Source organism: Cetorhinus maximus, chromosome 14 (assembly GCF_964194155.1).
Source record: "Cetorhinus maximus chromosome 14, sCetMax3.hap1.1, whole genome shotgun sequence".
Classification (NCBI taxonomy): domain Eukaryota; kingdom Metazoa; phylum Chordata; class Chondrichthyes; order Lamniformes; family Cetorhinidae; genus Cetorhinus; species Cetorhinus maximus.
The window spans coordinates 18929112-18953453 of record NC_135892.1 but is presented as its reverse complement, the minus strand read 5'-3'; the positions used below and the strand labels follow the sequence as shown (position 1 = coordinate 18953453).

Here is a 24342-nt window from a genome sequence, read left to right as displayed (position 1 = left end):
ATTTCCAGCATTTCCTGCTTTAATTTCAGATTTCCAGCATCTGCAGTGTTTTGCTTTTGCACCAAGTGGAACACCTTACTCTTGATATAGTGCGATGGGATCTTTTACCTCCACCTGAAAGGGCAGAAGGGACCTTGAGCGTTAATAACTTGACACATTTCTGAACAGTAGCATTACTGTAGAATTGAAGAAATACATTCAACCAAGAGTGCTTTTCAATTAGTGATTTCAGAGTAAAGTTTTCACTGATGATTTGCACATAACTAATCTCAAGAATTATTAACAAACTATTACCGGGTCTTGTTCTGCTCTTTGTAGTACTTGTGATTAATTAGCTCAGCTATGCCATTTGAGAGTGTTTAACCTATTTCAGTTGCGTTGCACAAAAAATGTGAAGTCAGTGGGAAATGAGTGCAAATTTGGAAATACTTGGTATTGTTAATCAAATTAGCACCTTGTATTTTTGAGATCATGAATGAGTTAATTGTAAATCATCTTTTGCACTCCAATGTCTCTGTTTTTGTTTAATGATTATGGCAACCAGAACTGTACACAGTACTCCCAAATGTGTGCAACAAAAGTTCATTTAGTTTAGCATAACTTCTCACTTTCAATTCTGTCCCTCGGAAATAAATCCTAGTGCTCCATTTGCCTTTTAAGGCCTTGCTGACCTGTGTCACAGCTTTTGATTTTATGTACTTGTACTCCCAGATCCTTTTGGTTCTCTTACCCCCATTGCACATATATGACTGGATAAACTGAGTCAAATAGACATCTCCTGTGCTGTAACCATTCTGTGATCGCGTTCTTGCCAAATACCTCTCACTAATCTGGTAAAGAATGACCACAATGAATTAAGTTTTTATTAATGTTATCTTGAAAGTTGTGTCACAACAGCCAATTTATATGCAACATGTTTTCACAAACAGCAATGTAATGATGATCAGATACTTGGTTGTGGGGTAAATATTGGCTAGGACACCAACATGGACTCCCTTGTTGTTCAAAATGGGGCCGTGGAAGTTTTAACACCCATCTGTGAGGGCAGACAGGGCCCCTGTTTAATGGTTTGTTCAAAATGGCAGTGCAGTACTCCAGTATTAATACAGGGAGCATCAGCCTAGATTGAGTGAGATTTGAATTTGCAACTTGCTGACTGAAGCAAGAGTGCAGTGCTATTGTTGAGACAGGGTTGACATGACTGTATCCAGGTCTAGTATAGGAGTATTTTTTTTCACAAAGATATTTTGGCCATGTTTAAGACCCACTCCTTTCTTTCTCTTCAGGTTCTGTGAGCTTACTCTGTGCCGAGATGCCTGGTAAGGCATTAGAAATGATAGAGGCCATTTCCAAAAATGAAGGTTGGTATTTTTGTTTCCTGTTTTTGTAAGGAGCAGTGTCTCTCGATGGAGGCCATGGTCTTTGTCCCATGGTCAGTGTTCCTCAGAGGTGTCATGTGCAGCTCCAGTGTTTGTAGTTATTTATGGTTGAGTTACACTGACTCAGTTAATCACTACCCTCAGTCTGAATTAAATGAAGTACCAGTAAAACAGTTATGTTTAAAATGGAGGGTTTTTAAATTCACTCATAGAATGTTGCTCTCAAAGCCACCATTTTATTGTCCATCCCTAGCTGCCTTCTTGAATCGTTGCAGCCTGTGTGGTATAGGCACAGTGCTGGTAGGGAGTTTCAGGACTTTGACCTAGTCAAGGAACACCAATATGGTTCCAAGTCAGGATGGTGTGTGACTTAGAGAGGAATTTGCAGATGGTAGTGTTCCTATGCATCTGCTGCCCTTGTTCGTCTAACTGGCAGAGGTTGCAGGTTTATTGAAGGAGGCTTGGCGAGGTGTTGGTGTTGCAGTACGTGTATCTTGTATGTGGTACACACTGCCTCTGTGCTGGCGGTGGGGAGTGGATATTTAAGATGGTGGATGGGGTGCCAATCAAATGGGCTGCTCAGCAGTGGATGGTATCCAGTGCTGCCCCCTTACTGAAATTCAAAATGGAATACAGCAGATGGTTGGTGTGTGGGAAAGAATAAATGCCTTGTATCATTAGATCCAAAAAGTTAGTTACTTTTGAAAATTGGTACGGTTATTTGAAATGTTATCATGTAAGTTTGAGCTGAATTGTGCTTCTATTCATAATCTTTGTTTTTAAAATTCTCTCGTCAATTTTAAGTATCAAAATTGGTCCATGTTTTGATTTTGCCTGACTATCAAAAGATTTGTTTGAAAAGGATGTTTTTAACCTTCCAACTAATCTTTTTGGTTCCCTACGGAATTCTCTGCTAATTCCGGTAGTGACTTCCAAGAGGAATCAGTCCAGGCAACTTTCCATCAGAGGTTGAAGAATTCCTGGCTCTTGAAACATTGGGCCCTAGTTCATACATTGTCCAATACAGTATCTTTCCACAAAGTAATTTTAGTCAATATTAACTTGATCTGGTATTTTTCATCAATGAGATATGGGAGTATGTGGTGAGCACCAAAGTATGTTTGGAGCAAGGGGTATTTGCTGCAGTGGTTGAGAAATTTGGAGCAAAGATATGGGGCAATGGTGAGTGGGATTTGTTTTGGATTGCTCAAGTAAGGCTATGGCATAGACAAATGGTCTTCTGTGCTGCAAATCTCTAGTTCTATACATGCTACGCTGCCTCCATCTCCGAACCCCTTACTCTGTCCCATTTATCTCTTATATTCTCTCTCTCTTCCCAGTAAGTTGCATTTTCTCATTGTGTGTGGGCCTATTGATGAAACAATAGGAGGTAAAGAGAGAGAATCCATTGCCGGGCACAGGCCTGAGGACTGTTTGGATCTAACTTTAAAAAGCCCGCATGGATTCAAGAGAGCCATTTCGGCTGACGCAATCCTTGTTTTGAGGCTGCTCTGGATGGTTAATATTGGCGTTGTCAATACATTTTCAACTTTCAAAGCTTTTGGCAAAGTTCTACATGCATTTGCAATTAAACTAAAAGCCACAGGAGTTGGTAGCAGAGCATGGCACGGAATAAGAAGTTGCTTTTTGAAATTGTCAACATTATGCTAGATCAGGAGAAAGAAGATGGTGTGTTGTCCCACAGTGCTTGGGTTGCTACCAAACTATGTAAATGACTTCCCCTATACAGTTATATTGCACAGACCACATAATTCCACCTCCCTAATTTTTCATTACTTCTGCACCTTGCCTCAGCCCAGCCCATCTGTCACTGAAACTGAGCCACACATTAGGCCAGACCAGGTAAGGACATTCAGTAATGCCATTTTAAGTAAGGAACTAGTTGGCTTTTTAAAAAATAATCAAACAGCTTTTGATCACTTTTTTTGTAATGCAAACTTTTTTATTTCCAGTTATTTTGTGCATCTATGGTTTGGAGGCAGAGGTATTAAAAGAAGATGGAATTCTAATTCTGAAACTGTCATGGTGGAATTTGAACACCACCTGAGGATCTACCAGTGCAGGCCACTGGATGACTATCATGTAGTGCTTATCCCAATGGACGATACCGCCTATTCCTGACTCTGATAATATTGTTAAGGATCAATTGTCTAGCAAGCCACTCGTTTGTATCAAACTACTGCCAGGGGTTGAAGAATAGTCACCACCTTTGGGTAACTAGGGATAGGTATTTAAATGACGTTGATGCCTGCATCCCAAGAAAGGAATGAATTTAAAAAAAAAAAATAAGTACATGGTATGGAAAATTAAGTGGCGTCACCTTTTTTTATAGTGACTGGGTGAAACTGACATATCCAGAGCCAAGTAAATGTAGTCCCTGCATTTAATGCAGGCAAAACATAGCCAATTTGTGTATGACCAGATCCGTTAAACAGCAAGCAAATAAATTAAATATTCAATTTTTGGCAGTATGTGGAATAATCAATTTCAAATCTGATCATGGGATCATCCAAGCCGGATTGTAGAAAAAACTGACCTGATCAGTTTTAATCCAATCAGTCGGTAAAGTATTGGCAAACAAATATATAACAATAATGGTCAAATATTTTCCTCGTAGTGGCACCCTTGAAATCTGACTTGGTATCTCTGGGATTTGTTCTTTGGCTCAGAACTATTTAGTTTTTTGTTGGACTAATTCTGCAAAGGCATCCTTTGTTTGCTGTGTTTCTTGTTTCCATGGATGAAGGTATAGTATCTGAACAGCTAAAATGCTCAGTCCTAACACACACCAATGTTGGTTTTGGATTACACTTGGGAGGGAGCTGTGGATTGTCAAAGTAACTAAAGTTATTGTTTGGATCATAGCATCAGGTTACCGTGCCTCAAAAGTTTTGCGCTACCATGTTAAACCTGATTCTGAGCCTCCACTATCCTGGACTGTAGAGATGTCAACACTGATTGTCCTGAAGTCTCCTGGAATTACTGAAAAAAAAAGAATTTAGGTCAAGCTTTTGAGGACTTCCCACAGCCTTTTACAGCCAGTGAAGTGTAATCACTCAAACTCAGTAGCCAATTTGCACACAGCAAAGTCCCACAAACAGCAATGTAATAATGACCAGATTATATGTACCAATGATGCTGGTTGAGAGATTTATATTGGCTGGGACACCAGGGAGAGAACTCCCTTGCTGCACCTCCAGTTGGTGCTATTGTGCCCACCTGAGAGGGCAGAGGGGGGGTCTTTGTTTAATATCTCATACAATTGTTTGGGTCACCTACAGTGAAACAATGCTTCACTGGAGCGCCAGTCTGGATTTATATGCTCACCTCTGGAGTGTGACTTGCCTCTGAGCTCTAAGGTTAAGGTCATAGGTTATGGGTCAGTGGTAGCACCCTTGAACCTACACTGACTAAATTTAGCTCCTGCAAGCAATTCGTGAGAAATTTGTTGCGGGTGTTTTCTTGTTTCTCTCAGTCCACAAGATGCAATGGGGCCTTGTTGCACGTCAGTAAAACAATGCAATGGATCGAGCCTTTTTTTGGGGGGGTGGGTTGGTGCCAAAGACTTGAGTGTTGTGGCTGCCTGTTGACTTTTTTTTAACATATTGAGTGACCAGTGGCACAGAGGGTGAGTGTTGGAGGCTGGAGGTGATGTGATAAAACTTCCCAGAACACAGTCTAACACTTCTGGGTTGTTGAGGGCAAAGTAAAATGGCTGGTGCTTAGACTGAATTTAACCTAGAATATGGCTAATGCATCCAACAATTCATATTTCAAAAGCAAAATAGTCTGGGTGCTGGAAATCTGAAATAAAACAATGCCAGGAATACTTAGCAGATTTAGCAGCATCTGGAGAGAGAGAAACCGTTAACATTTCAGATCAATGACACTTAACCAGAGGTTCTTATTTTTAAACACCTTGATTGATTAATTAATTATCCTTCAATCTTCTACACTTGAAGGAATAGACAAGCCATATTTATGCAACTAGCCCTCAAATTTAACCCTTCTTTAGCTGCAGTATCATTCTGATGAATCTTGTGTGCTGTACTCCCTTAAGGCCAATATCAACTTCCTGAGGTGCGCTGCCGAAAACTGAACATAGTGCTTCAGTTGGGGGCGGTCTGACCCAAGGCTCTATAGTGAGACAAAAGCTCCCTTTTTTGTATTCCAGCCACCACACTCCCATTAGTTAAAGGCCAATATTACGTTAGCCTTTGATTATTTTTGTACCTGTTTGTTTGATTTGATTTGTGCACAGAAACATCCAAATCTCTGTGCCTCTGCATAGTTTCCTACACTCTCGCTATTTAGACCATAAGATATAGGAGCAGAAATTAGGCCAATCAGCCCATCGAGTCTGCTCCGCCATTCAATCATGGCTGATAAGTTTCTCAATCCCATTCTCCCGCCTTCTCCCCATAACCTTTGGTCCCCTTACCAATCAAGAACCTATCTATCTCGATCTTAAATACACTCAATGACCTGGCCTCCACAGCTTTCTGTGGCAATGAGTTCCATAGATTCACCACTCTCTGGCTAAAGAAGTTTCTCCTCATCTCTGTTCTAAAAGGTCTTCCCTTTACTCTGAGGCTGTGCCTCGGGTCCTAGTCTCTCCTACTATTGGAAACATCTTCCCCACGTCCACTCTATCCAGGCCTTTCAGTATTCTGTAAGTTTCAATCAGATCCCCCCTCATCCTTCTAAACTCCATTGAGTATAGACCCAGAGTCCTCAAACGTTCCTTATATGTTAAGCCTTTCATTCCTGGGATCATTCTCGTGAACCTCCTCTGGACCCTCTCCAGGGCCAGCACATCCTTCCTGAGATACGGGGCCCAAAATTGCTCACAATATTCTAAATGTGGTCTGACCAGAGCTTTATAAAGCCTCAGCAGCACATCCCTGCTTTTATATTCTAGTCCTCGAAATAAATGCCAACATTGCATTTGCCTTCCTAACTACCGACTCAACCTGCAAGTTAACCTTAAGAGAATCCTGGACTAGGACTCCCAAGTCCCTTTGCACTCCAGATTTCTGAATTCTCTCCCCATTTAGAAAATAGTCCATGCCTCTATTCTTCCTACCATGACCTCACACTTCCCCACGTTGTATTCGATCGGCCACTTCTTTGCCCATTCTCCTAACCTGTCCAAATCCTTGTGCAGCCTCCCCGACACCTCAATACTACCTGTCCCTCCACCTATCTTTGTATCATCTGCAAACTTAGCCAGGATGCCCTCAGTTCCTTCATCTAGATCATTAATGTATAAAGTGAAAAGTTGTGGTCCCAACACTGACCCCTGCAGAACTCCACTAGTCATCAGCCGCCATCCTGAGAAGGACCCCCTTATCCCCACTCTCTGCCTCCTGCCAGACAGCCAATCTTCTATCCATGCTATTTCATAGGATCGTTGGTTTCCTTCTCTACAATAATTATTCATTCGGCTCTGTTCTGGTGCCTGTGCTTTGGTGGAGCTATCCAATTGACCCCACTCCCTTTGCTTTTCCCCACAACCCTTCAATTTCATTTTCCTCTTTCAAGTATTTATCCAATTCTCTTGAATCTTGCTATTGATTCTGCGATACCATTCTTTCACACCTGGTTCTTTGGCCAGGCACTTTATATACCAAAGAGCACATTTAGTGACAGCTGTGGCTTCGTTGGTAAGACTGTTGCCTGAGTCACAAGGTTCCAGGATCAAGTCCCACACCAGGGCTAGCGCACACAAATAAGAGCTGATGTTGTCTTTCGGATAAGATGTTAAACTGAGGCCCTATCTGCCTGCTTGGGTGTATATAAAAAATTCCATGGCATTGTTTTGAAGATGTGCAGGGCACGTCCTGGTCAATATTTATCCCTCCATCAGAATCCCAGATTATCTGGTCTTAATCAAATTGTGGCTTTCAAAAGAGACTTGGATTATTAACTGAAGAGCTTCCACTGCAACGGACAGGAACACTTTTAGGCAAACTGTGCAAGTCAAAAAACCTCAGCAATGCACAGGTAACCCAAAGGTAATCCACGAGTTCAAGACCAAAAACCCAGAAAACAGTGAGATCAGCACAGCTTTTTGAATTGGTTAGCCCCCTTCCTTTTGATAGGACACTCTTACCTATGTTGAAATTCTGTCTGCGTCAGAATCCTGGAATTTCCACATAACTTCATTGTGGTAGCCCCATCACTATAAAGACCACAGAAGTTCAAGATGGCCACAGCTTCATCTCCACTAGGAATGGGCAATAAATTCAGCCTTGCCAGTGCTACCTATGGTTTCGAGGGCAATCTTTTTTTTAAAAAAAGGATTTTTTGTTTAAGGTTAGCATTAAGAAAAGAGGAGTAGACCATACTACCCCTTAAGCATGCTTTGTCATTTTTCGGCCTCATTCCACATTCCCACTTGCTCTCCCTATCCCTTGATTCCCTGAGGCTAAAAATTGATCTTGACCTTGAATATACTCGATGAGGGAACATCTATAACTCTCTAGGGCAGAGAATTCCAAAGTTTCTCAACTGGGTGAAGAAATATTTCCACATCTTGGTCATAAATGATCATCCCCTTTTTTTTTCATCCTGAGACTGCCCCATGTTCTAGATTCCCAGCCAAGGGAAATGACCTCTGTTTATCCTGTCGAGCCCCTTCAGAATCTCTCCTGTTTCAATGAGATCACTTCCTCATTCTTTTTAACGCCAGAGATTACATGCCCAATTTACTCAGCTGCTCATTATGGTAAACCCTCTCATCCCAGGAACCCCTCGTGTGCGCTCCTCCTCTCTGTTGAGGCTACCTAACCTTCCTTTATCCTTGGGTCCTTTTAAGGAACTGAGTTATGGTTTTTGTCCCTTCCCTCTGTTCCCTTTTTTACCCACCCCTGGGATGAGAAATTTAGTTTGGTGATTTAATATATACATTTGAAGAAAGGGGTGTTAAAATGGCACATAATGTTCCACATGTGGCCTTCCCAAAGAATTATTCTAGGTCAAATAACAGTCTGATTTTATAATCAATGCCCTTGAGATGCATCCCAGTACTGATTGGGCTTGTTTTAGTAATGACTTGACATTGACTGCTTACTTGCAGATAAAATAAGCTATTTCGCTTTCCCAGTGAATGCTTCATATTTCCTCCTTTTAGTGCTTGTTCTTGGTAACTTGTTCCACCCACAGCTGAACTCCATATCCTATTTATTGCTAAAAATGCCTTTTTTTCACCTACACGTTATCCTCCCTCTTTGTTTGCTGCCTCCAGACTCAGCTTCTCAATATCCTATCTTTTGTGTTCCTATCTTAACCTCTACAAACTGATATTGCCCAAAAGGCAAACACTCCTATCCTGTCCTGCCACTGAGCCCTTGTCGTACAAACATGAACTCCATTCATATTGTCACCTCTTCCCCCTCCCTTTCCCTTCCAGTTTTATATAATCCTCCCTATAACTTTGTGGTCCTCCAATTCTGGTCTGTTGTGCATCCCTACTTCTTTTATACCACCACTGGTAGTCATCTAGGCCCTAGCTTCTGGAATTCTCTGCCTCTTTCTCCTCTTCCTTTTAAAACCCTGCATAAAGTCTACCTCTTTGACCAAGCTTTTGGTTACTTGCCCTAATATCTCCCTTATGTGCCCAGGTGTCGAATTTTCTGAGTGCTCGTGGTAAACACCTTGGGACTTAAAACACCGTTAATATTGTTGTTCTTTGCTTTTGTTTTTTCAGGTTATAGCTACATTGAATACTTACTCTTTTTGCAAATCCCCAGTGAATTGTACACGCCTGAATAAAGGCAACTTCAGGTTCACATTAACTTGTACCACTGATCTGTGGCTTTCTCTTTAAAAATGAGACTTGCATCCATATAGAGCCTTTCATGACCACTTGTAGGATGTCTCAAGGTCAACACTTCTGAAAGTGTAGACATGTTGTAATGTAAGTGTAAGAATTGTGGCAGCCAATATGTGCACAGCAAAGTCCCATAAACAGTGAAATATTGGCAGCATCATGATAACTAGAAAATCTCTCTTGGCAATGTCGGTTGAGGAATGAATATTTGTCAGTGTACCAGAGAGGCCTCCCCTACTGTTCAAATAGTGCTGTGGGATCTTTTATGCCCACCTGAGAGGAGTCAGGAACTTGGTTTAATGCATTCTCCAAATGATGCCATTTGCAACAGTGCAGCGCTCCCTCAGTACATTAGCCTAAATTATGTGCTCCAATCTATGGAGTGAGATTTGAACCCGCAGCCTTCTGACTGCAAGGCTAGAGTGATGCCATCAATTTAGGTGTCTGTCGTATCAAATGGTAACCTCCTTGTTTGGGTTAATTTAACAGACTTTTTTTAAACTGGGTATTCCTTTTTTTTAAAACTGCTTTCGAAACATTCTGAACCGGTTCAACATCTTGGCTTGTCCATGTCATAAAGACAAATCTAATGATCCACAGGGGCCATCTTGGCATCTGGTAATTTTCAACTTGCCACCACAAAATTATTTGTGCTCAAAAGCTGATTGTGCCCATTGATAGTACCTGCACAAGGACAAACTAGAGGCTTGCTCTCAAACTAGAAAGTCAATGTGGCTAGCGGTGAAGTGTTGCTGTGATGTGCTTCTACTTATTACACATTGAAAAGACCCCAGACCAAAGGTTCAGGTAAAAATACTGCGATGTTGATCTAACATTAATAATTCCAGCTGATTCATTAGGCATGACCAGTTGCTCCTAAAGTAATCCCAACTTAGTTATCTTGTTCTCTAGATTAACCTAGATCATGACCAATAAAATATCTGTAGTTTAACAACTATAGATAATGGACCAACTAGCTATTATTTCCTATGTCCTGCTTTTCACCTTTTCTCTTTTGAAAAATCAAATTGCATTGCTTGGTTTCTGGTATGACTCTGAAACTTCTGAAATATTGACCTAGAATTTCATCTTTTTCCCTGTGAATTCTATGGGCATCTGCTCCAACTACTTCAGCTTATATTGGCATCACCTGTTTTTCAAATAAAAAGGAGAGAGATAGTAAACCTAGCAATGACAGGCCTGTCAGTCTAACGCCGGTGGTCCAAAATAATTTAGAGATGACAGTTGGACAAGACAATTAATTGTTACTTGAAAAATTATGGGTTAATAAATGATAGCAAGCTTGGACTTCTTAAAGGGACAGTGCAGCAGCGATACAAAATTGGTTAAGGAACTGGAAGCGGAGAGTATTGGTGAATGGTTGCATTTCAAAGGGGGGAAAGTACACAGTGGTGTTCCAAGGGATCACTACTCCAATGACCTGAGCTTTGATATCAAGGAAGTAATTTCCAAGTTTGACAACTGAACTGTAGCAAACAGTGAAGAGGATAATCGGGACATAGACAAACTGGTGAATGGGCAGGTGCATGACAGATACAATTTAATGTAGGGAATGTAAAGTGATGCATTTTGGTAGGAAGAATGAGGAGGTGCAATGTGAACTAAATGGTGCAATTTTAATAGGGCTGCAAGAGCAGAAACACCTGGGATTCTACATATGTGGAAGGGCAAGTTAAGGCTGTTATTTGGACAAAAAAGCATATGGGGGACCCTTGGCATACACCTACCTGAGGACAGACTGAAACACAGCACATCCAACAGTGCAGCATTCCCTCACTGCCCTGTTTGAGCGTTACTATTTAAAAGTCTTTTCTTTTATGTGCTAATTTAATGGAAATAAAAAAACCGTTTCAGTGCACGAGTTGAAATCTCACAAGGATTTCTGTTTCCAAATGGCAGTGACCTCAGCCTTGCTACAGTACTTCCTGTCACAGTGGAAGGGACCAGCGTTGCAGCAGGACTGATGTCACCATCATTTGTGAAGTCGGACTGAAAAAGCACTCGAGATGGAACAAGCTGAGAAAATTTCAGACAACCTTGAAAATATGATTGCTGTTTTCAGTAAGTAACACATCTGGAAAATTCTGAAATTTCTCCTTCGTTTATGGCACCATGGTTTTCAAAGAGCAGAGATATGTTCAGCTTGGGAAGAAACAGTCCATTTGTTGGCAATGGAAGGTATAGAATTATGATAAACCTAAATCTTGGATGGGGAGGAGGAAGGACAGTGCTTGAGGAGAGAGAGAGTCATTTATAATATCATTTAGTGAGGTCGGGGAAATTGGATGGTCAGCAGTTTACTTGGACTGAGTGAGTGGGGGATGGATCTCTCAAAAAAGATGATCTTGGGGGGAATTGGCAGAGAAACTAAGGGCTAGGGTAGAGGGGGAAACCATGGAGGGTGGTATGTTGGCCATTTGTTTTGGGGAAAGGACGAATGTGGCAAAGAAAACTGTGTAAACACCTGAACAGAAATGATTTGCAGGGCTTTGGGGAAAGGGTGGGGGAGTGGGACTAGCTGAGTTGGTTTTGCAGAGTGCTGGCAAGGACATGGTGAGCTGAATGGTTATAGCACAGGAATGGGCCAGTCTATGAATCTGAGATGCAGTCTTGGTGACAAAGTCCATAAGTTCCTCACACATGCAGGTGAGGATGAGGGGTTAAAGGAGACATTTGGTAGCAGAAAAAAGAAGCTGGGTGCTAGCTGGCATGCTAGGATAATCCTGTAGTGAGTAGTTTTGGCAAAGGACAGCAGGAGCTAATGCTTGGTGTGATCTAGCCAGACCTGGCACTGAATGGCTAAACCAGTTGCATGTTATGTATGTTTTAATTCTGCATCTCTTGGAATTAAGGAAGTGAAGATGAACAACTGGGCTGTGTGAGAGTAAAGATTTTTCTGGGGGCATTCTTAACAGTATTCACCACCTCTACTACAGAGTTTCCATGTGTGTAAAATTCCAAACAGGCTCAATAAAGACTTACACTTGTGTTCCTTTCACACCTCCAAGGATGTCCCAAGCACTTCACAGCCAATGCATTACTTGAGTGTAGTCTGTGTTGTAATCTAGGAAACACAGCAGCCAAATAGTGAGAGATATTGACCAGATAATCTGTTTTTGATATTGGTTGAGGGTAAGTGTCTTGGACACAAAGGAAAACACCACCTATCTTTAGTGCACAAATTTTTTTCCATTCATCTGCAAGCAGACAGGGCCTTGATTTTGGTGTCACCTGAAAGATGGCACCTTTTAACTCAGCACTGCCATATGGCCACGTGAGATTCCGTGCTCAAGAACGTGGAGTGGGATTTAAAGCCACAATCTTTTGAATCAGAGGTAAGAGTGTTACCCATTTGAGTCGCAGTTGACACAAACCAAGTGCCCTGAGTTCAGTCCAGCAGATTCAAAACTGCTTCCAGTCTAAGAGTCATAAAGAACAATTTTGGTTTAAATTTATCAATCTCATTCTTTTATCCTGGGGGGAAAAATGAACTGGATGTGAAAGCATGCCCTGAGAAACTTGGCCATGGTGTTTTCAATGCCGGTTTTCTTTTGTACTGTGGTAGTGCTAGCTCCAGAATGTAATATGTTCAACAATGTACTGTTTACTACTCCTAAGGTGTTTGCTTATGGAAAGCCTTCCCCTCTCTTTTTATAATGAAGTGACGGTGTGCCACACCTTTCCATTTGACCAGGAAGTTTAGGGTCCAGAAGTAAACTCAAAAGAATTCTTTACAAAGTTAGCAAGGAGTGCCACTGATTAAAGTGCTGTTGTTCTAGTTTGTGTTTCGATGCTATTTTTAAATAAATGTTTTAAACAAGTTAAGTAGTGGGGTTCTGCCTTATGTACATAAGGAGAAAGTAGCATTTATCCAAGAGAGAAAGCACTCATTCAGCAAGCAATCCCTCTCTGGAAATTGAAGCATTTCCTGGCCTTATTTCAGTGTTAGGAATGTGGACTTGCTCTATATATTCTATTTTGGAACTATTCGGGAGTGCTGTCATGAATAAACAGCTATACTCTGCCAGTCTTGTACATTGTAGCATCCACACCGAGATTAATTGCTGTAAGATTTTAACTTTGGACTTTGTTCAGCTTATCAAATGAAACTGTACAAAATGAGCTATGACCTGAGATGATTGAAAACTCTCTCTCATTGGAATGTTACACAAACTCTTCCTGCAAGTAATAGTTTATTTACATCTGAAGTACCTTGACATAGTTGCTAAATTAATATTTCAAACAATATGCTACATGTCACAGACCTTTTTTGCGTCCTTGGGGTGTCTCCGTTTTCACGGCCAAAGAATTACTTTTTGGTAAATAATTGCAGACAGCCAATTTGCTTGCAGCAATGTCCCTTCAACATCAGTGTAACAATGGCCAGATTATCTGTTTTTAATGGTAGTTAAGGGATAAATTCTGGCGAGGACACGGTTGAGGGCACTCCTGCTGCTCTTTGAAATAGTGTCATGGGATTTTTTTAAAAGATTAATCTACTGGACACACTCTGGGAGAAAAATCATAGGGAGTATTAAAGATATTTTTCATTTTTCTTTGAACATTTGGTGGGGAAGCGAGGGAGAAGGTTGTTAGTCAAAAGTCATCCATTTGGATAGCACAATCTGCAAGCTGTCCCATTGGTGTGGGAGAGTGGTACGTGTGGATGGGCATATTGGGTGCTTAATCGTGGGAATGAGGGGATGGACTGTTGGAGGCAGGAGATGATTAATTGAAACTTCCAGGAATGTATCCAGAAATGACAACCCTCTGTTGTGGAAGAAGTGCAAGAATTAAAAATCTATCTTGCTACCTGTGGAACACTGAAAGGCATCAAAAGCCTAGTCTGGTTTATCAGTAGATACATTGTAAGCTGAGTGCTTTACATCTGACTTGGCCAAGGTATTGATTCTTGTCGTCACGATATATACATTATCAAAAATCCATGTGCAGATGTGTTCAGCAATTCAGCTCTTGCTTGAATTATGTAAATTGAAATGGAGATAATTCTAAAAACACCTGAGCAGATCTGTCAGCATCTGTAAAGGGAATAAATGAGTTCCAACAAAGGTTCCATAACTGGATTGTTAACTCGTCTCTGCTCTCCAGGTGCTGACAGTGTTTCCAGAACTTTGTTCTTTCGGGATTATTAGCATCTGCGTTTACTTTGTTTGAGATCTCTGGGTTTGCGTGTTCGTCAAATTGAACTTTTCTGCTGAATTTGGTTTGGAAGAAAGGCAAAGTTTTATGTTCAAAATTTTTTGTACAAATATCCCCTCCTTTTCAAGATAAGCTCCTAACTATTTGCTGCTAACCCCATCATTGCGTACCCAGTCACTAAACTTTGCCTGACTCATCTCTGTCAGTCAGCGTTATTCCAGAGGTCCAGCAGCACTTTTTTTTATTTACATTCTCATCCTTGTATTCAAATCCTTTCATGGACTTTCCCCTCTCTATCTCTGTGGCTTCATTCAGGTTTAAGACCATCCAAGCAGCTGCCTCAGTTGCATCCCCCTTCACTTCTACAACTTCCTTTTAAAACTTCCCCCTTTCCCAAGCCCTGAATTTGTATCCTTCTCTTTTTTCTCATCCTCTCCTTCCCTCTCCAAGCTCCCTTTTGTACATGAGCCTTACCTCCTGCTCCCTTGACCCTATTCCTATTAACTGCTGACCACCCAACTTTCCTGCCTGGTCTCCATGTTATCTGCTGTTGTTAATGAATCTCTCAATCTCTGTCTTCAGGTGCTGTCCCCCTCTCTTTTTAAGTCTACCATCATCACCCACTCCTCAAAATTAACCACTGACCCGAACATACTTGCAAATTTACTGCCCCATCTCCAAACTCGCTTTCCCCTCAAGTCCTTGAACATGCTGTTACCTCCCAAATCTTTCCTGAAACTCTTTGAATCCCTCCAATCAAGTTTCTTCCCCTGCCACAGTACCAAAATGGTTCTTATCAAAGTCACAAATGACATCCCATGTGACTGTGACAAAAGTAAACTTTCCCTTCTCATCTCTCGTAACTTATCTGCAGCCTTTGAAACAGTTGATCAGACTATCCTCCTCTAACACCCCCATTCTCATCAAATTGGGACTTCTCTCACCTATCTTAGCCAGAGTATCACTTGCAATGGCTTCTCATCCTACTCCAGCACAGTTACCTGTGCCTTCCAAGGCTCTATCCTTCACCCCCTCCTATTTCTCATCTACAGGCTGTCTATCAGTGACATTATCCAAAACACAAGTGTTAGTTTTCACATATATGTGGACAACACCCAGCTCAACCTCATCAGCACATCTCTTGACTCCTCCATAGTTGCTTCAGTTAGACTGCTTATCTGATATCCAGTAACAGATGAGCAGAAGTTTCATCTAATTAAATATTGGGAAGACTGAAGCCATTGTCTTTAATCTCCACTCCAAACTCTGTTCCCTAGATACCAACCACCACCTGACAATTACCTGAGATTAAACCAGACTGTTTTCAACCTTGTTGTCATATTTGACCCTGAGATGAGCAGCTGACCACGTGTCATCACTAAGATTGCCTATTTGCCACTGCCTTAGTTCATCTGTCGCTGAAACCCTCATTTATGCCTTTTGTCACCTTAGATTTGGCTATTCCAATGTGCTCCTGTTGGGTCTCCCCCAATCTGTAAACTTGGTCGTCCAAAACTCTGCTGACAGTGTCCTTACTCAGCAAATTTCATTCACCCATTGCTCCTTTGCTCAGTGACTTACAGTGCCTGATGGTTAAGCAACACCTCTAATTTAATTCTCATCATTCTGTTTTCAAATCCTTTGATGGCCTCATCCTTCCTTTATCTCTGAATCTCTTCCAGACCTACAACCCTCTGAGATATCTGTGCTCTTCTAACTTAGGTCTCTTGATCCATCCTGATTTTAACCATCCCATAATTGGTGGCAGTGTCTTCAGCTGCCTAGGCCCTAATCTCTGGAATCTCTTCCATAAACCTCTTTGACTTTTATCCTTTTAAGATGCTTCTTAAAACCTACCTCTGGCCAAGCCCTTCATAAATCATAGGAAATGTAATTTTCATCCATATTCCAGAGCGAGACTCATGTGCCAATATTTTAAGAGCAGCAAGGAGTCAGACCCAGAAAACCATCTGCCTGTTGATTTGGCTTTAAGTTTTATAAGCAAATTGCTAGAAGGCCTGATTAAAGATGCACTGTACAACCATCTAGAAAAGAAGAGGCTAGTGCGGAATCTCGGCATGGCTTCTGGAAAAGAATTTGGTTGAAGATTTTTGAAGATTACAGCACTGGATATTGGAAGCCCAGTCAATGTTATGTATCTTGACTCTCGATCTTTGCCAAACTGCCACCCCTACTGAGTAAGGTCAGTCTTGTGACTAATGGAAAATTTTGGCATGAATCAGCAACTAGTTGCATTCATGGGAGCAATAGGTAGTTACTAAAGGTTCTGTCTGGGAGCGCTCATTAGTGGAGTACCATAGGGTTTGATTTTTGGGGTCATTGCTCTTGCCTTTATCCAGATTGTTGAGGTTGTATCGGGGGAGCTGGTTATAGATTAACTGTTTTATGTAATGTAAGGAGGACTGTCGATGAATAAGTTAGATTTAAGTGTGCTTATGATGCAACAAAAACAAAGTGCTGGAAATATTCAGGTCTGACAGCATCTGTGGGGAGAGAAACAAAGTTAACATTTCAAGTCCAGTAAGACTCTTAGAACTCCAGCATTCAATGCTTTGCTTTTATTGTATATGGTTGTAGTTTTAGTTTATGGTTTTATTGTAGTAGCTTGGTTATGGGCCATCTCCTCAACATGCAGGTTTGCATGATGAGCCCATAGGCTTTGATAGTTTGACCTTCAAGGAACCATGCCTTGAGTCTATTGAGTGAATACGAATATTGCTGAAAATGTTGCCGAAGCTTTTCGTCTTGCAATCTTGTGTTTGAGAGCCAAATTTGAAATGATTTCAACAATTTACTGTACAGGAGAAAAGGGTGCTGACTGATTGACAAGTTGACTCTGGCTGCGGTATTGCCACGGAGAAAGCAACAAGCTCCTGGGTAATTAAAAAAAGGTGCAAAGCTTGAACATATTTCCTTTGTTTGCAGAGGACTGGTCCCTAGGTATGAATGTCACTTCTAACAAGCATAAATGAGCCACATTGAGTTTGACTGATTATCTAAAAATTGGTTGTTAGTGTAGCTATTGGCACACCTCAGGATTGTTCAGTAAGTGCTGCCCAATCGCAGAATCACATCTTACAGATGTTTAAGTTTTCATATTGTTTGTTTTGATCAGCCAATCTTTGAGACATAAGGCCTGCCATCACACTGGCACTGAGATTCGTACACTGCTAAATTGTGTGGTAGGCAGAACATCTTTTTGGACTGACGGCAGTATCCTAATAATGGAAAATACCAAGGAATACCAGGAATATGTTCAAGCCTTGTGCCTTTTTGGAATTTTGGCAGCACCTTGGTCAATTGGAGTCTATTTTTGCCCATCAATCAGCATCCTCTTCTCCTGTGGTGTAAATTGTTGAATTGCTTGAAATTTGACATTCTTGCATTTTTCCTGATGAATGCAAGACAAAGCCTTGACAAAATATGTCTCTTTTCAGCAATATTCGACTTCTATACTACCAAGAGACAGTGAAATATGGTGTTGGAATAATATGACATGACAATTAAATATGAAATGAGAAGTACTGTTTTTGTATAGGCCTTGGGACAAATCCATTCAAATACGGTGTCCGGTTTTCGTCCCCTCATGGTGGGAATATAGAGGCCCAGGGAAATTTTCGGATGAGGGGCTGTTAGATTGATGACTGATAACTGAGGGCCCTTAACCAAGGGCAGACTAAAAGCAGAGGCCTGGTACTTGAGGGGGTTGGGAGGAGGGTGTGGCAAGAAAGTGTAGACTTTCAAGGAGATGAGATGGTGGTCATGAAAATATTATCCCTAATTCAAATAGATGAGTAATTTGAGCACAAATGTTTACGAGGACCAGTGGACATAAAATTTACAAAAGCTTGGAATTAGGTTATAAGTTGGATATTGGTCTCCACAGTCATCTACCTCTGGAATAGATTATTGGTTCGTGCAGCGAATGTGAATTTCTGCAGACTGGTTGATCTTGATGTGGATTTGCACTATACAGCGGGAGACACCAGTCTGGCCTCATGACACATGAACAGGATTAGTAACAGCATGTGGTGTGGCATTTGATATTAAGTTCAAATGGTACCAAGCTAGGAAAGACTGTAGAGCTACAAACATAGTTCAAATTCATGAGCCATTTTTAGTACAAAACATTCAGCTGTCAATTATACAAATGTTTCCAGGTCAGGGTGAAATGTGAAACTTCCTCTATTAAATTTGAGTATAAACTTCTGTTCCAAAGCACATGAAAGCATTGTGATGCAGCACTTCTGTTTTAATCACATTGAATAAGTACATATTCCACCTCCCTGGTGAAGTTATTCGGTATCTAAACTAGGCAAATGACTTGGTCTGCAGTAAACAGACTTGAAGAAATTAGTTGTTTTACAATTGGATTAAATGCTAATTTGGCCAGAAGATCAGTAAGGAAAGATCAACATGGACAACATCCATTAGTTACTTGGAGTAAATGATTAAGTTTTTTTTTTTAAAAACTACTGCGCCAAGATTGAGGAGAGGAAATCAGGCAAATTTAGTTGCAGTGAGATGAGGCAATGTTTTAAATCTAGAGAAAAGGATGTAGAGATGCTCGGAGATGTGTGGAAAAAGGGAATTATTGCAAGGTTGACGTCTTGATAAATCTCTTTCAGTCATGTAAGAAGGATAAGTCGGATGAAGTTGAGTAGAACTGGAAGAGAGCTCGGAGGACAATGACTGTTGTTGCTCTATCTTCTTGCCCTTCACTCAAAGGATGAAGTTGTGGAAGAATTCACAGGCTGGCTAACAAGCTGGCAGCCCATAATGTGAACGTTCTCTTTCCATGGCCGTAGCTGTATTTATAGTAGCCGAAGGCAACTTGTCCTGTATGGTGGAAAGTCTTTTGAGCGCCACAGCTCTGTGACTGTCTGGAGTGGCGTTCAAATCCTGAGCTTCCTGACTCGGGTGTAATATTATCACTGAGTCAAAGTCTCGCTCCTCCACAGTAGCAATTTCAATAATCAATGCTTACTTTATCAGATCATATCTATCAGCTGCATCTTTAAGACTTGTTTTTATACTTTTTTAATCCTGATTTTTTTTTTTTAACATGACCCCAGCCTGTAACTTGAACCTTCCAAATAATTTACTATTTAGTCATGCACAGAGATCCTCTGACGATAGGTCTACCTAGGGTTGCCAAACTCCAGACATCCTTTTGCAGGGAGGCATCACATGACCACCTTCCTCTAAGTACCTCTCCCCCACACTCCTACCATTGGATTGGCCACATGTCCTGGTGCCTCACCTTCCCAAACCAATTGGAAAGCAAACATATCTGTTTGGATGATTCTTTCCTGTCCACAAACAGCCCTTTTTCCCCATATCCAATACTTATATAACCAGTGACCAAGCTTGCTCCTAGATATTAACTCCTGGAGACTCGAGGGCAATTGTGGAGGGTTGGCAAACCCTAAACCTACTATTGATTGCATGGTCCAGTGCTTCATTATCCTCGGGCACCCTTGAAGGTAATGGGGGCTCAGTCCATTATCAAGATGTTAGTGTTCTCCTGAACAACTATCTGCAGTTATAATGTTTTGAATGAGCATTAATCCTGGGGCATTAGAAGCCAGTTGATCCCCGAGTTATCCTGGATTAGGAACCTTCCACTATTGCGTTCTTCTCTGGTTCTTTAGCTGTTTTAACTGTTTAACGATTCTTTAACAGCCTTTAACTGTTTAATTGATCATATTATGATGTAAGACACTCGGGTTTAAAAGTGCCTGCTCTGCTAACCACATTGATTCTTTTCCTTGGAAATATGACTACAAATTAAGGGCTTATCTCATTCTCCAAGCCCTGAACAGGACTACTCTCCTTAGCGCATTTATTTGCATTCCTCCAATTTCTGTCTCCACACTACTCAATGCAAGGTGTTGCATTATCAGATTGCATCTGTAGTACTAAGGTTGCCAAATAAATTTATGACAGCATTACCCTTTTAAAGTTGATCCCCTATGCGTCTTGCTACTCCCATGCAAGAAAAGGCATTTTCGTATGAAGCCAAAACACTGCACAAGTTAGTTTTCTTCAAATAAATGATAAAACTATATCCCTCCCTATATTAGGGGGTGGAAAATACAGTAAGATCAGTTGTTTTTGCTTAGTGCTGATGGGTTTTTGGTCCAATTTAGTTGCTATGTTTTATACTGTTTGCCAAATAAAATCATAAATCTGTGTAAAGCAAGGTGCATTTAAATACATAAGATAAAAGCAAAATACTAAAGATGCTGGAAATCTGAAACAAAAACCAAAAATGCTGGAAAAACTCAGCAGGTCTAACAGCTGTGAAGCAGAGTCATACGGACTCAAAACATTAACCTTGTTTTTTCTCTCCACAGATGCTGTTAGACCGGCTGAGTTTTTCCAGCATTTTCCATGTTTGTTGCTTTTAAATACAAGCTGTCTCCAATGCTCAGTAGTCAGGGTATAAGAAAGGATGGATGTTAAATTTGGTTCAGTTGTACTGGTTTTAAAACTGTATCTAGATTTTGGTCCAGAAATTGCTGAAAAAATGGATTAATGGCACTCTCCATTATTCATTGATTAAATAAATACACCAATTTTTGGCAAAGAAGTCAGGAGATGCAATTGTCTGTAAATTGCTTGATGACTTGCTCTGTTAGCCTTGGCTTTAAATCACAATCACACATTTGATGTGAGCCTTGCCTTTGAATTTATTGCAATTTAATCTCGCCATTGCCATTTTAAAGTTGGTCATTCATGTCGTAAGGATCCTGTTAATTATGTAGTTAATGGTTCTGACATGCCACTCAACCTCCGAGGCCCAAAAGGGGAACAATGAAGCTGTAGTTCTCACTCCTCCAGATAGTAACTTGTTCCTAGAGGTTTTAAAATTAGCTTTATCTATCATGGCAGCTATCCCAGCCTTGTCATCTATATTCCTGTTAGTGCCAGAAGTCAATACGTTTCATGGTCCAGATCTGTTTTGATGCACACAAATTGGATCTTTCAGAAAATAACATTTTGGGATACGATTTGAGTAATTTGAGACATGACATGGTAAGTTTATCGTGCTTGGTGGGGGGGAAAGCAGTTAACTTTGGGAATATGGCGAAGTGTCCAACACTGGGGATTTCCCGTCGTAGGCTGATGGAGATTGGTTGCTATCAGTCAACAGCTCCATTATCCTTGTACCTTGTATCATGTGACTCAGGGTGCTAGAAAGCAAACCAGATTAGCTCACTCTTCATCCAGCTGTTCCCATGAAAGGACTCCCACTCAACCTGATCATGTTGATCCAATGCCACACAGCTCAAAAATGTACGTTTGGCACGCTTACCCTGCCATTCACTTAACTTCTTGAGCACCAGTACAACAATACGCAAACTCAACTGTTCTAACATCCTCTTATTGCTTTTATTTTTTCTTTGGTCCCTTTTTTCCCTCTCTTGCTCCCTCGCTTAATTCCCTCTTTTTCTGTCTCTGATTTAACTCTCATTCTGCCTTTCTGCAATTCACCGTTTCTTTGCTCTATTGCCTTAACCAATGAAACTGAAGGATAGAGAATGGGTACGATGTGTCCCAGATTTCTTACACTATTTGTGCTGCAAATTGATGATATCTGAAGCGGGGCGGCGGTGTGGGAAATCCAGTTCATGTCCCTTTAATGCGAGTGATGTTGCTTCAGCAATTTTTGACCCATTAGAAACTGAATGCTAAGTCTTAAACTGCCATGGTGGAATTTGAACTAGTTCTCTATATTATTAGATCAGTAACACAACTACACTAACATGTATGCTTACATCAGTAAATGGATACAGAGGACAGTTCCCTTGTTGAGTGGTATCCTGCTCAGTGGATTGTTGAAAGCATTCACGAGAAGCATGAAAACGAGTTCAAAACCTGACTAGCTCTGTCCTCACGGTAACGGATGCTGAAGAGCCTTTTCCTTTGTGCTGAGACGCTCAAACATTTAACATTGAAGTTCACCTCCACCCAGAATCGGGGCTTCCTGTGATAAGAATTCGAGTGTGAGCTCAAGCTTTCCTGCCTGCTATTTTTGAGTTTCTTGGTTTACAAAACTATTGAGAACTGGAACAATATTCCTGGGTTGCTAGGTGGAGGAGGGTTTTGAAACAAAAACGAAGGTCCAGATTCTATAAAAAGGTTGTCCCTTCTGTGAATTCGCATGTGAAGTTGAAATTTGATTCAAACTGAGCTCCCCTATTCTTACAAGCATTTGGAAACTAATAGGGATTTTGATTGACCTGACTGTACAAACCTTGGGATGACTTATTTTTTTTAAATTGCCAACAAAAGGCAAGTTACTGAGTATAGTTAAGTCAGCCTTGTCTCAGCCTGGTAGCACTCTTGCATAGTTGAGTCAGAAGGTTGTGGGTTCAAGTCCCACTCCAGGGATAAGAGTCTGTATTCTAGATTGACTCTTCCGAATGGTACGGAGGGTGTGATACACTGTTGGAAGTGTTGTCTTTCCAATTAAATGTTAAACTGGGGGCCCATTTGCACCCTTGGTGAATGTAAAAACTCCCATGGCACTATTTGGCACAAGAATGGGGAAGTTTTTTCCCCATGTCCCGGCCAACATTAATCCCTCGCCTTATATCATTGAGTTATGGTCATTATCTCACTGCTGGTTGTGGGAGCTTGCTATACTTAAATTGGCTGCTTCATTAAAACAGTGACCACAAGTATTTAATTGACCGACTGTGAAGCGTGTTAGTGTGTCCTGAGGTTGTGAAAGGTGCTTGCTCTTTTTTTTAAAAAGTTACTTCAATCCCATTACATCTGTTTTGACCCATTTCTCAATCATCTCCTCCCTTCCTAATGTTGTTCCTTAAAGCACATGTGTTTCTTATCTTCATTGATTTGCTTCTAATTTCATGGCTGCTTTTTCTTCTCATTAAATTTTACAATCACTGCTTGGTGCTGGTTGATTTAATGTAAACATGTTCTCCAGTCACAGTGGGAGCCTGTCATGCTTTCTCCTTTCTGGATGTCATTAATGTAATAAAACGCTAATTATTTCTAAAAATCCTGGTATTGTGAAGCAGAGATCGCATTGTATAGAAGGAAACTGGATTATCCAAAATTCTGCTGCCCATATCCTAATTTGCACCAAGTCACCCCTGTGCTGTTTGACCCACATTGGTTCCTGGTCCAGCAGCAGCTCAAATTTGACATTCTCATTCTCTCAAACTCCTCAATGGGCACAGTTTAGGCTACACTCAGCAGCTACATCCATCTTGTTTAAAAACTCTGTGGCATTGTCACCCCACTGGGTCTCTGCAGCCTCATCCCAGCCCCACAGCCCTCCTAGATCTCTGCATTCCTGCAATTCTGGTCTCTTACACTTCCTCCTAATTTTACCAATCTGTCATTGCTAGCTTGCCTGAATGGTCTAGGCTCTAAGCTTTGGAATTCCATGGGTTAATTTTCCCCTTTTATTGGCCCTGGTTCCTTTCTCCTATTTTCTTCTCTCCAGAGTGTGAGAGGGGGCATGAAAAATCTAATCCTGATTCTCCATCCCTTGTGAATGTGAGGTAGGCTTCATGGGCCAACAAGTCTCTCCCTGTTCATTTTCATGTTTGACTGAGAAAACATGACAGGTAAGAGTCAGCAACGTGTGCTATTAACTTAATTGTCTCCTCTTACAGCTACACCGCAGGTTGATTTTTATGTTGTATGAGCCACACATTAGACAATTTTTCCACTTGGATTCAGTCTGTATAATAAAGCAGAATACTGCAGATGCTGAAAATCTGAAATAAAAACAAAATGCTGGAAAAACTCAGGTCTGACAGCATCTGTGGAGAGAGAAACAGTTAATATGACTCTTTCTCGGAGCTGAAGAGAAATAGATGTGATGGAATTTATACTGTTTAGGGGGGTTGGAGCATGTAAATA

General features: G+C 41.0%; 1 protein-coding gene across 1 annotated transcript in view; it reads left to right on the top strand.

Moving 5' to 3' along the window:
- Positions 1 to 24342, top strand: part of LOC144689483 (pleckstrin homology domain-containing family G member 1-like) — a 205176-nt gene that overhangs the window by 63712 nt on the left and 117122 nt on the right. Inside the window, exon 2 of the mRNA XM_078556602.1 lies at positions 1287 to 1361. Within this exon, the coding sequence (XP_078412728.1) occupies positions 1313 to 1361 (49 nt within the window). The 5' untranslated portion in view covers positions 1287 to 1312. The remainder of the gene's footprint in view (positions 1 to 1286; positions 1362 to 24342) is intronic.